Consider the following 13,421-nt stretch of genomic DNA (forward strand, 5'->3'; position numbering starts at 1 on the left):
GTAGGGAGGGAGAGAACACTGTTTGAACTGGAAACTGCCTGAGATCATTTGATCTCAAGGGAAGTAGGGCATGCGGTACCCGCTTATCTACGCATGACTTTTAAAACTGCTTAATCCACAACCCACGGTTATTTTTAAATGGAGATTTTTATTAGGACAATTTTCATCGAGAGCTTTATTTGTAGTCTCTTTGGGTTTTAAGGTTTCCTGTTCACAAGTCATATTTAGAACCATGATTATTCTGTCTGTTGATCTAGAGGAAAGAATGTTTTGGAATCTGATGCCTTTTACCACCAGAGATTTCTCCATCCGCTCCCTGGCCGACCGCCTGGGAGACCTGAGTTACCTTATCTACGTGTTTCCTGACCGGCCCAAAGATGAAGTGTACTCCAAGTATTACACCCCAGTTCCATGCGAGCCTGCCACTGGTAACAATGTTCGCATTCTGATTTGGTTTTGTTGTGATTTGGGGCTTTGTCTTAGGTGTATGTGTGTCTGTGTCTGTATAAAATCTGTACAGTTAATACTCAGTGGTTGCTGTTTGAGCTTTATGCAGGGCAGATATAAATCCCAGGCTGTTTTCTTTAGTCAGACAAAAAACATATCCACCACCAGCCCCAAGTATCAAACTGAAGGGAATGAGTATCTGTTTGAATCCTGGCTTTTAATTCTTTTGGGTATTTTCCCAGAAGGGAAAGGACTGCTTTATATGATAATTCATATGATTAACTTTTTGAGGAATCACCATAGTGTTTTTCTAGCAGCTGCAGTGTGTTAACAATGTACAAGTTTAGAGCAAACAAAATTAGGAAGGTAAAATTTTGTTTTTTAAAACAGAGATGGTTTTATTGCTTTCTGAGCATAAAAGTATTATGTATTTATTGTAAAATTTTCCAGAATAGTATAGAAAAGAAAATAGATATCACACGACATTCTTATCTCATCCACATAAACAATTTAGTAAATGTTCTTCAGTCCACATAGCTGGGTTTTCTGCATTCAGTCACCAGAGGCTTATTGAGTACTTCCTGTGTGGGGATTACAATCTAATAGCAGAAGGAAGACAATAAACAAGTAAATAAACATATCTATTTAGTGATGGTCGTTATGAAAACAAATAAGGTGAAGGGATAGGGAGTCCAAAAGAGGTGGCCCTTCACACACGTGGTCTGAGGAGGCAACATCAGAGCTGAGTGAAGTAGGAGGTCACACACAGATCTCAAGAGAGAACACTCTAGGCCGAGAGAACAAGAGCAGAGACTCTGAGATGGGAATGAAGTTGGCGTGTTTAGAAAATCTCATGAGGACCCGGGAGGCTGGAACTGGATGAGCAGGGGAGAAATGGCAGGAGACGAGGCCAGAGCAGCAGGAAGGACCGGGTCGTGGCGGGTTTGGGTCATACCGTACATCATCATTTATGACCTGATTACTCTTCCACTGAAAAATACATCACAGGCAGAGTTACAGGCTAGTAAATATAAACTAACATTGCATCGTTTTAACAATAGCCTAGACTTCATTGTACGGTGATTCTGTGTTGGTTATTTAAGATACTTTGAAGTTAGTCACAGTTTTTTTGTGATGATTAATAGCAAGATAACCAGGCACCTGCATCTCATTCCACTTGTTTCCTTAGGACAAATTCCTAAAGACAAATTTGAGACACGTGGTAGGTGCTTTTCAAGCATTTTGACACATCTTTCCAGAATTGCCCTCCAGAAAGTGGAGTCTGTTTCCACTGCCACAGACGCCTGTCTGAGTGTCTGTTTCTCTATCCTCCTCCTGCCAGGCATAGAGTCTCTTCATCAGCTTCCTGTTTGCCAGCCTGACATGAGATCTTACGTGTCAGGGCATACACATGAGATCTTAGTTCTTATTTTTCATTTCTTTAATTCTTCATAAGCTCAAAACATCTTTTCATGTAATGGCAATAATAACAGTGATAAAAAATGAAGTAATAATAGCAGCGAACGTTTGTTGAACACTTACTTGCGTACCAGACACTTTTCTGAGCACATTTAAAATCGTTTCTCTTTTAATCTTCAAGCCAGGCCTGTGCAGTAGCTACTGTTCCCATCCCCAGGTTTCATTTGAGGAGCTGAGGCCCAGAGGAGTAAAGTAATTTGTCAGAGGTCTCACAGCTAGGAAAAGGCCAAGCCAGGGTTTGAGCTCAGTCTAGCCTGTGCTTCTTAACCTCCGCATTATTGGCCATTTGTATTTCTCCTGTACGTTTCTATTCCTTGTTCATTTTTCTTTTGGAGTTCCTTTTTCCTTAATGACATGCAAGGGTTTTTATATAGTAAATAAAGCCTTTATCATATATAGCAGAGATGTTTTTCTTTGTGTCATGGTTCTTTTAACATTTAGGTTTTGTTTTGCTGAAGTGCAAAGATGTGTATTTTCTACATAGCCCAATCTGTCGACCTTTTTCCTTTAGAGATTCTGCCTTCTGTATCATGCCTTCCCACCTGGTTATATTTCTAGGTGGGGAAGTAAGCCAAAATATTTTTAGACTTATGTGGTATTTTGGATTAAACCTGCCACTGCTTCTTTTTATGAGCCCAGCTAATCTAGGTTTTCAAATGTTATTTTTATAGCATTTCTTTGTTTCTTATCTTTTCTGCCATTCTATAAAATTCTCTGTAGACAGTAAAGCACAAAAAGCATGCGATATTATGAAAAGGCAGCCACTGACGTTAGAAGCCCCAGAAGAAGCAGGTCAGGATAACAGGCTATGTGTGACCCATGGCGCGGTTCAGTCTCTTAGACTGAGTCATCCTTCTGACCTCAACGGAATCTTCGCTGTCTAATATAGTTAAGACATACTTGTTGCCTTCCTCACACACCCAGGAAACAAGACATCACCGACTTCAGACTATCACGTTCCTAGTACCGACCTTAGCTGGATTTCCATAGCCAGCCTTTTGAGAAGGTAACTCTGCCTTATCCCCTCGGTTGATGCCTAGCCTATCACATCCCAGAGAGGATGCTGTGGAGAGTGAGACACTGCAGCAGCAGTATTTTTTTTTTTTTCTAACCAGCCATGCAGCATAAATGGCACCCACCGGGAGGCACGACCATCACATGACTCCCAAGTACAGAAACCCACACAAAGAACACGCAGACACCTGACAGAGTGACTTTCCATTTCCTGAAAGAGTAGAAGCTCAGAGCAGAGTAACTCCCAGGACACTTGAGTCAGATTAATTCCCTTCTGATGCTTAGATTTTTCCGCACGACCCCTGGCAAGCGTTGGGCCACCATCCCTGTGAATACCTCCAGTGATAAGGAAGTCAGTTCTTCCCGAGGCTGTTTCTCTAGAGCCCAGTGGTGACAGCATCCTTCCTTGTCTGATTGGGAAGTTGTCCAGTCGTGACCTTCCCAAGTTGGTCCTCGTTTTGTTGCCAGACCTTCTGTATCTGCAGCTTGAAACTTTTGAAGATATGTTTTCTTTTTACAGTGAGTGTGCAGTTAATGCTTGATTTAGATTTGTATTGAAGTTTACCTCTTTTATGGTTTAAAGAATGTATTAGCACATCCTAGCCAACTTGGAAGCTCTCTTAACTTCCGTTGTCAGTATTGAGGCTTCTCCTCTCCTGGGTCTTCCTAATGAGTTAAAATACGTGCTTGTGGGACTTCCCTGGTGCTCCAGTGGCTAAGAGTTTGCATTCCCGATGCAGGGGGCCCAGGTTTGAGCCCTGGTCAAAGAATTAGATCCCACATGCCTCAACTAAGCCAAAATTAATTATTTTAAAAGACTCCATGCTCCCAATGCAAGGGTTTTGGTTTTGATCCCAGGCTGGGGAACTAAGACCCCACATGCCACACTACAAGACCAAAAGAAATGAGAGAGAAAAATTAAAGACACGCTTGTACCAAATCCTAAGAGAAAATGAGGTGATTCTGTCTTATCCTAAGAAAAGATGGGATTCTTAAGGGAGACTGCATCGTCATTTCATTTGAAAACTTTGGTTCTCATCATCATCTTCCCCACTCGGCAGCTAAAGCAGTGGATGGATACGTGAAGCCACAGATCAAGCAAGTGGTCCCTGAGTAAGTGTCCGGGTCCAGCTCTGGTCTCCTGCTGCCTCTTCTGTCCTCCCCTGCCTCCACCTGGCTCTCCTTACCCCCACTGCCTCCCCTCCTATTCCCTACCCGCGCCCCCCCCTACACACACACACACACACCTGGCCCAGCCCTGGGGAGGGAACTGGGCCCTGGTCACGAGGGGACTGGAACCCAGGGCCCGGCTCCCACATCCAGAGCCCCAGGCTCAGTGGCCATTGTCCTTCCACACCTGAGAAAGACACAAAAGTGCCCCCTCCCCACTCCCCCCTGCTAAGGCTCCGCTTCCTCCCACAGGTTTGTGAGCGCCTCTGCAGACTCTGCGGGAGGCAGCGCCACCTACATGGACCAGGCTCCCTCCCCAGCCGTGTGCCCCCAGGCTCACTATAACATGTACCCACAGAAGTAGGTTGTGTTCTCATGGGGCTCCGGGGGGAGGAACTGGGCACCCGGCCTCAGGCTGGGTGCCCAGAGGACTGATGGGCAAGGACACCAGGGCTGGTCTGGGTCTGAGACCACCCAGGCCAGGCGGGCTCAGGCATGTACCCAGGTGGGAGGGAGAGATTTGACCGCATTGGTAGTATCGAACAGGTGATGGGCAATATCACCTGCTCCGCTCTTCTAAAGTGGAGATTTTTCTGGCCCTGTGTAAGAACCAGATGGAGTTTAAGTATGTGCGGGCAGCCAGTGTTGAGGCTGGGTAGGCTGGGTATTTTAGTCCGAGTCACTGTGTCCAACCAGCTGGCAGGCGACTCTGCCCCAGGGTTCAGGTTGCCTTACTGGCTGCCCGCCAGGTCTGGGCCAAGGGTGCAGGCAGTCTGAGCCACTCACCTGGCGGGGCGCAGGGTGGCCTCTGCTGCTCCTTGTTGGCCTCTGGCCTCTCCCTTCCCTCACCCTCTCCTCTTTTCCTCCCAAGCCCCGACCCCGTCCTGGACAACGACGGTGACTTCGACCTGGATGACACGATGGACGTGGCGCGGCGTGTGGAGGAGCTCCTAGGCCGACCCATGGACAGCCAGTGGATCCCCCACGCACAGTCGTGACACCCCACCCCCCCGCCCCGTCGCATCTCTAGCTTCTTCGTCCTTGCCAGAGGAGTTACTTTTGTGGATGTTTTAATTCCATGAATCGCTTCTCTTTGGAAACAATACTCATAATGTGAAGTGTGAATACTAGTTGTGATTTCAGTGTTTCTGTGCGTGGTGGCACCAGTGAAGGGCGTGCGAGTGTGTGTGTGAGTGTGTGCGTGCACGTCGTGCTGCTTCTCCCCCTTGCTGTCCAGAGTTTAGCTGCGGCACTGGGGCCGCAGACAGAGGCTCTGGCTGTCTGAACCTTGTGCAGAATGGCAGTTAGTTCCATGAACCTGGAACTGGGCCATGTGTCTTGAGGTCCAGTGGCTCTGACTCATGGCTCTTCAAGTGCGGGAAGGACAGAGGGAGGTGGGACACCTCCCATCTGGTGAATTTTTGTCACTGTGTTTGCCAAGCCGTTGATCTATACCCGTGATTGTCTCTGCTTTTCTTCTGAAGCGTAGAAACTGCCTTGTGACGAAGAAAGTCAGTCCTCCCTCCTTCCCTCTCCCCCAGCCCCCGTTTTCCTGGGTAGGGATGGGAAAAGGAGGGACATACAGTAGTGGCTGGGGCGAGGGAAGTCGTGGCTTTTGCGGTGGGCAGTGGCTTTCTAAATAACTGGTAGCCCATCTTATGTTCTCCACTTCCCACGCTCACTCCCACGCCCCGTGGAATTGCCACTTAGTTCCTATGTGTGTACACATGTGCAGACACGTTTGATGAAGTAGAGGAAAGACAAGGGGGTCGCATAACCAGAGCGTACAGTGTTGATGTCCTTTATGTCGTGGCCGGATTGAACGGCCCGGCCCTGGCTCACGGGCTCTGAGGATGTCGCCTTGTTGCCCGGGAAAAACCATCAGTCTGCCCGCCCTCCTCTGCCCTGGTGGAGGCGCAAGCCAGGTTTTCTAAAGGCATATTGATGACGGCTTTTTGCAAACGTTGAATCGTGTTTTTGTGTCTAAATTGGGACTTCTCGGTTTCCCCTTCTCGCCCTAATTTGACATTAGAATTCTTTCTTCCTGCGTCAGGTCATGTGCCTTTGACTCGCCGCAGGTCACATCTGTTCCCTTCACTGTCCACACACAGTGTCTTGGGGAGTAGGTGGCTAGAGTGTGGGCTGAACCCAGGACCTGTGTGTTGCCCACCTGGGCTGGGTGCTGGGTGTCAGCATTGGGGTAATTTGGGGAAACGCAGTCAGCAGGTTTGCTGGGAAGTTTGGTAAGCTCAAAAACAAAGCAAAACAAAAAATCCTAAGCATAATTTTGTCCAAAATTTCTTCCATAGCTTTACACCAGAAAGAAGGAATGGGCTGTGGCAGGCAGGTGGAAAAAGGGGGAGGCAGGTATAGCTTTGGGGTTTAAGCCTGTAAGGTCACCCCAGCTCCCCTCGAAAAGAAGGGCCTGACCACACCCAGGAGGGAATGGCCCTAAAGACATTATTTTTATACATGTGGGGAAATGAACATATTTTTTTTACAAAATTAACTTCTGAATTTATCAGTGTTTTAATGTTAAAGGAAAATATTTCTCTGTAGTAAATATTTATTGGAAGATGACTTTTTAAAAGCTGCTCTTTGCCCTAGCTTAGTTTCGTACACTGATTTATCAATATTTTTCTATGCTGGGCGGTAGACTGTCTCTGCCTCTGATGACCAGGCTGACCCCTCCATGGATACCAGCACTGACGTAGCAGCCCCTTATGTCCTCAAGATTTGATTAAAATCCCCGCCTCCCCCTCCCCGCCCCCTCGCCGAGGATGGGAGTGTTGGGGAAAGGTGGAAAGGAAGCCTAGTTGCCCCTGTCACCCAGGCACCTTGAGTGCCAACCCTGGTGGCCCCCGCAACCCTGGGGGCAGGGAGTGACATGCTTTGAGATGAGCGGTTGGCCCGGCCCCAGGCAGGCCAAGGGCGGAGCTCTCACTGCATAGTTAGCACCGGGGTGGGGAGAACAGGTGCCCAGGAGAGTGGCTGCCCGGAGCCTGGGGGTTCCTGCGCGTGTCCCACGGCTGAGCTGTCCTCAGTTTTCCTGAGACTGTGTCTCCTGATAGGAGAGATTGTGACTGAAAGGCGCGCTCACTGTCTGCATATAGCTTCTCTCTCCTCCCTCTTCTGCAAACCACAAGGAGAGGCGACGGCAAGTCTCGACTGCCTCAGCCCCTTGCTCGCTCCCAGACACACACACACAAGTCACCAAAATGTTTCAATGTACGGTGTGTGCAGGGCTTTGTAGTGGGTGAGGGGGGAGACTAAAAGTGAATATAACTTAAAATAGCAGCATACTTTTTTATAATTTTTCTTTATAAAACTTTGTGAAATTATTTCAGATACATATTTTAGTCTTGATGCAGATTAGTATATAGCCGCCCAAAAAAAGTATTGTGTACAATTTGGGATAGTCACAAAATTGTGTATTTTATGTTACAATAAATACTTCCACTCAGTGGACAACATGGAGTCCTCTTTTTATTTCGTTCCGCCAGGTGCTGAGATAGGGTGTTTTTGACGGGGAAATATTTGAAATCATCAGTGTGACTCTGAAAAAAGGAACTAGTTGGGCGTTGGCTGCCTCAGAGCGTGTGTGTGTCACCAGCTTTGATGGCTAATGGGGGCATTTCTTACCTTTCTGTTTGCATGAGGTTTTGAAAATTAGAATGATAGTTTTTATCTCCTATTCCTGTTAGAAAGCTCATCCTTAAAAATCAGCATGTTCAGGGGACTTCCTTGATGACCCTGGGCTAAGACTCTGAGTTCCCAATGCAAGGGGTCCCGAGTTCAATACCTCATCAGGGAACTAGATCCCACATGCTGCAACTAAGAATTCACATGCCACAACTAAAGATCCCTCATGCCACAATGAGATCGAAGATCCTGTCTGCTGCAGCTAAGACCCGGTACAGTCAAATAAAATTTTTTTTTAGTGTCACTGGGGCCTTTGCTGGTAGTTCGGTAGTTAACAGTCCACCTTGAATGCAGGGGACACTGGTTTGACCCCTGGTTCAGGAAGATCCCACATGCTGCAGAACAAATAAGCTCGTACACCACAACTGCTGAGCCACACGCTGCAAATACTGAAGCCCAGGCTCCCAGAGCCCGTGCCTGGCAACAAGAGAAGCGGCAGCAGTGGGAAGCCTGCACACCACCGCTAAGAGTAGCCCCTGCTCGCCACAACTAGAGAACGCCAACCTGCAGCAGCAAAGACCCTCCAACAGCCCAAACGTAAATAAATCTTCAAAAGAGAAGTATCACCGATAAGGTTTAAAAAAAAACTGATGGAAGAGGTAGGGAAAATCTGAAAGGCTACAGCTAACAAAGCCCAGGGAAAGGGGACAGTGTCAAAGATAGTAACTGGGAATACTGTCTGGGTTTGGCACTAAAGGGGCTGTTGATGACCTTGGTAAGAACAGTCTGTTAAGATAGGGACACAAGCTGAGTTGCAGAGCACTGAAGAGTGACGGGAGTTCCACTCCTGGTGTGACAGCGTGAACAGCTCTACACACCCACCCCCGCAGTGAAACTGGTGACCATTGTTTCCTTAAACCCACCCATTTGAAGTCTCCTAAGGGTATGCAGCAAATGAAGAAATGTTTACTCAAGAAAATACAAAATGTGGTAAGAAGAATGAGCGTGGTGTTTGAACCAAGACCCAGAAGGACAGAAACTCCAGACCAGTGCAGCCAGGAACACAGAGCTCCCTCTCCCCATAGCTCCCAGTCAGAGGGTTACCATCTGGGAAAGCCAGGATGCCAGCTTCTCTCATCCTGCCCCCAGTCCCCTGTAGCTGATGCTAAGTTCTGGGTGATGCTGCTGAAAGGTAAGATACTCCCTTCTGCTTGGCCCCTGCTGGTAAGATGGATACTTTACCTTGGGCCAGTGCTGCTGAGAGTCCTGGAGCCCTGATCACATTTGCCCAGGTCCATAAGGTAGTGATTCCACCATGGGAGAGGCAGGCCGGGAAGGGCTGAGGCTGCTGATCACCCCCACCCCTCAGCTTTTTTTTTCCTTTTTTGACTGCACCTTGTGGCGTGTGAGATCTTAGGTCCTCCCCAACCACAGATCAAACCTGCATCCTCTGTGTTGGAAACTCGTAGAGTCTTAACCACTGGACAACCAGGAAAGTTTGAGCATTCAGCTTTTGAAGTGGGCCCATCACTCAGAAGTGTGCCATCATCACACCCACAACGCCAGAGCTAAGGCTCAGAGATTTTGCTCCAGTGAGGAGAGGCAGGTTTAAAACAGAGGGAACTGACTCCATTTGCAAGCTCAAGCTTAACTGTGCTCTCAAAAACTGGAGGTTGTGGTAAAAGGCTATTGGCAGGAGACCCATAGCTTCATTGGAGACAGAGGCTAAACTGAACTGGCTAGTTTGCTAGAAATGGGGAGAGATAAAGCAGGAAGGAACTTTCTCTCTTGGGGTCAGAACAAATCTCAAATACTGACCTTTGAAACTATCCCTTCAAAGAAACCTGCGTTTGATTGGATCAATTTGTGGAGTCATTTATTCCCCAGCACATTGTTGGCAGATCAGCCAACATCTAGTGTAGTGTTAACAGCTGGGTGTGGTCAGGGAAAGAGACACAGAGATCCTTGCAAGTCACTGTCGTCCTAGGGTGACTATGGGCTTAACTGGGGTCTGCACCCACCTAAGGAGCAACATCAGAGGCTCCATACTGTGTAGCTGGGTGGGGAGTGGGGAGCAGACAGACTCAACTAAAATAATCCAGCCACTCACTAAACAAGTAAACTTGTTTACCTGGACCAGAAACAGAGAATTGCTAAACTGGTTTCCAAGGTGGCTGCACTGTTTTACATGAGGGTTCTAATTCCTCTACATCCTTGCCAACACTTGCTATTTTCTGACCTTTTTGATTACAGCCATCTAGTGAAGTGTGATATGACTTGAGTCAGTTCTAGTTTGCATTTCAAATACCTGATGACTAATGGTGTTGAGCAGCTTCATCTGAAGCCCTGGAAAATTCACAAATATCTGGAAACCAGGCCATACACTCCTACAAAACCAATTGAAAAAGAAGAACAAAGTTGAGGTAGTCACACTTAGCAATTTCAAAACTTACTACAAAGAAATAGTAATCAACGAAGTGTAGTGCTGGCAGGAGGACAGACCTATAGATAAGTGGAATAGAATTCAGAGTCTAGAAAGAAACCCATGTGTCTGTGGTCAAAAAATTTTTGGCAATGGTGCCAAGACCATTCAGTGGGAAAAGAATAGTCTTTTCAACAAAGAGTGCTGGGACAACTGGATAGTCACATGTGAAAGAATGAATCTGGAACCTCACCTTACATCATATATAAAAATAAATTCAAAGTGGATCAAAGATTTAAGTGTAAGAGCCAAAACTGTAAAACAAAGAAGAAAGCAGAGCTTCATGACATGGGATTTGGCAATGATTTTTTTGGCCATGATACTAAAAGTATAGGCAGCAGAAGGTAAATTGGACTTCATCAAAATTAAAAACTTTTGGGAATTCCCTGGCTGTCCAGTGGTTAGGACTCTGAGCTTTCATTGAACCAAGCCCAGGGTCAGTCCCTGGTTGGGGAACTAAGGTCCCACAGTGCTGCAACTAAGCATTTTGGCACTATGACACAGCCAAAAAAAATTTTTTTAATTGTGCAGCAAAAGACACTATTGGGACTTCCCTGGTGGTCTAGTGGCTAAGACTCCATGCTCCCAATGCAGGAGGCCTGGGTTCAATCCCCGCTCAAGAGAAGAGATCCCACAGGCCGAAAATAAAAGTTCGCATGCTGCAACTAAAGATCCCACATGCTACAACTAAGACCCAGTCAGCCAAAAAAATAAGTACTTTAAAAAAAGAAGACACTGTGAACAGAGTGAAAAGGTGATGCACAGAATGGAGAAAATATTTGCAAACCATATGTCTGATAGGGGATTAATAGCCAAAATATATAAAGAATCCTTCAACAACAAAAGCTTTTAAATGGGAACATGACATGAATAGACATTTTTCCAAAGAAGATACACAGGTAGACAACAAACACACAAAAAGATGCTCAGTTGTTAGGGAAATGCAACTCACACCCACAAAGAGATACCCATTGGGTTGGCTATTACAAAAACCAAAAACTCAGAAAACAGCAACTGTTGAGGTGATGTAGAAAAATTGGAACCCTTGTACATTGCAGGTAGGCTCGTAAAATAGTGCAGCTGCTGTGAAAACAGTATGGTGGTCCCTCAAAAAGGTAAATGTGTGAATTACCATATGATTTAGCACTTCACCTTCTGGGAATATTCTCAAAAGAACTAAAAGGGGGGACTCAGATCTTTATACACCTGTGTTTATAGCAGCATTATTCATAATAGCCAAACAGTGAATGTCCATCAATGAATGAGTGGATAAACAAAATATGGTGTATATATATATTTATTTTTTTGTATATTTCCTTCCTTAAATTCTGACACACGCTACCACATGGACAAACACAGATGTTATGCTAAGTGAAATAAGACAGACACAAAAGGACAAATATTGTATAATTTCCCTTATATTAGGCACCTAGAGTAGTCAAATTCATAAAGACAGCAAATAGGGTGAAGGTTTTCAGAGGCTGTGGGAAGGAGGAGTGGGGAGTTAGTGTTTGATGAGCACAGAGTTTTAGTGTAAGAAGATGAAAAGTTTTGGAGAGAGATGATGGTGATGGTTCCACAACAATGGGGATGAACTTAATGACACTGAAGTGGATAACTAAATAACAGTTAAAATGGTAACTCTTATGTATATTTTACTACAATTAAAAAAATGGATCAAAGACTTAAATGTAAAAGCCAAGGAAATATAAGGGTAAATCTTCATGACCTCAAATTTGACAATATATTCTTAGATATGATTCCAAAAGCATAAGCAACAAAAGACAAAAATAGGTTGTTAAACTTCACCAGAACCAAACATTTTGGACTTTCCCAGTGGTCCAGTGGTTAAGAATCCACCTGCTAGTGCAGGGGCCCGGGTTCAAGCCCTGGTCTGGGAAGATTGCACACGCCGCAGGACAAGTCAGCCCCTGCACCACGACTGCAGATGCCCACGTGCCCTAGAGCCTGTGCTCCACAGAAGGAGAAGCCACGATGATGAGAAGCCCAGACACCACAGCTGGAGAGGGGCCTGCGCGCAGCAGTGAAGAGCCAGCAGGTAAATGAATAAATACAACTAAAAATGAGTGCTTCAAGGACACTATCAAGAAAATAAAAAGAGGTGTGGGATCTGGGGAGGCAGGGAGGCTCCAGAGGGAGATACCTATTTTCATAGCTGATTCATCATTGTACAGCAGACTCTAACACAACATTGTAAAGCAATTATACTCCAGTTAAGAAACAAGTTTTTAAAAATAAAATTTTAAAAAATTTTAAAAAGATTTTTTTACTCCAAGTCAAGAAAAAGAAAGAAAATGGAAAAATACCCCATAAGATAGGAGAAAAATCATATTTGCAAATCATATATGTCTGATATATGGACTTGTATGTAAAATATATAAAGAACACTTACAACTTAATAATAAAAAGACAAGTGGTCCAGTTAAAAATGGGTAAAGAATCTGATAAGACATTTCCCCAAGAAAGTACACAGAGGGCCAATAAACACATAAAAAGGTGTGACATCATTAGTCATTAGGAAAATGCAAAATCTCACTCAAATGGATGAATGAGGAGGGCAGGATGGCTATAATCAAATGTTGACAAAGATGTAGAGAAACTGGAACCCTCGTATACTGGTGGTGGGAATGTAAAATGGTGAAGCCACCTTGGAAACCAGTTTAACAGTTCCAGTTAGTATACAACCCAGCCATTCCACTCACTGGAACACAGTGAACCCCTTGCATTCCATTTTTATGCAAGAAAAATGAAGATATATATCCCCAGAAAAACTTGTACACTAGCAGTCATAATAGCAATATACATAATAGTCAAAGAGCAGAAATAACCCAGGTTCATCCACTGATGAATGGATAATCAAATGAGTTTTATCCATATGATGAAACATTTGGTGACAAAAAGAAAGAACTACATGGAAGAACCTTGAAAACATGTTAAATGAAAGAAGCCAAACTCAAACCATCACATATTATATGATTCCAATTACATGAAATATCCAGAATAGTTAAATCTATATAGAGAAAGTATATTTGTGGTTGCTTAGGGCTGGGGAGTGGAAGGTGGGAAGGGATTGGGGATTGATAGTTAAAGGACCTAGGGTTACTTCTATGGTGATGAAAATGTTAAAAAATTGACTGTTAGCATTCATACCTATGAATACACTAGA

General features: G+C 45.1%; 1 protein-coding gene across 7 annotated transcripts in view; it reads left to right on the forward strand.

Annotated features, from left to right (window-relative positions):
- The window catches only part of LOC122441627 (signal transducer and activator of transcription 5B), a 64,643-nt gene extending 57,062 nt beyond the window's left edge, over nt 1-7,581 (forward strand). For 6 of the 7 annotated variants that reach the window (XM_043468469.1, XM_043468454.1, XM_043468478.1 and 3 more), the window contains 4 exons: nt 258-428; nt 4,002-4,053; nt 4,363-4,470; nt 4,982-7,581. In XM_043468469.1, coding sequence (XP_043324404.1) covers nt 258-428; nt 4,002-4,053; nt 4,363-4,470; nt 4,982-5,108 — 458 coding nt within the window. In that variant the 3' untranslated portion in view covers nt 5,109-7,581. Of the gene's footprint in view, nt 1-257; nt 437-4,001; nt 4,054-4,362; nt 4,471-4,981 lie in introns of those variants that run through there. The other variant, XM_043468497.1, reaches the window with a different exon arrangement.
- The last annotated feature ends 5,840 nt before the right edge of the window (nt 7,582-13,421 follow it).

This window comes from Cervus canadensis, chromosome 1 (assembly GCF_019320065.1).
Source record: "Cervus canadensis isolate Bull #8, Minnesota chromosome 1, ASM1932006v1, whole genome shotgun sequence".
In the NCBI taxonomy this organism is placed as follows: domain Eukaryota; kingdom Metazoa; phylum Chordata; class Mammalia; order Artiodactyla; family Cervidae; genus Cervus; species Cervus canadensis.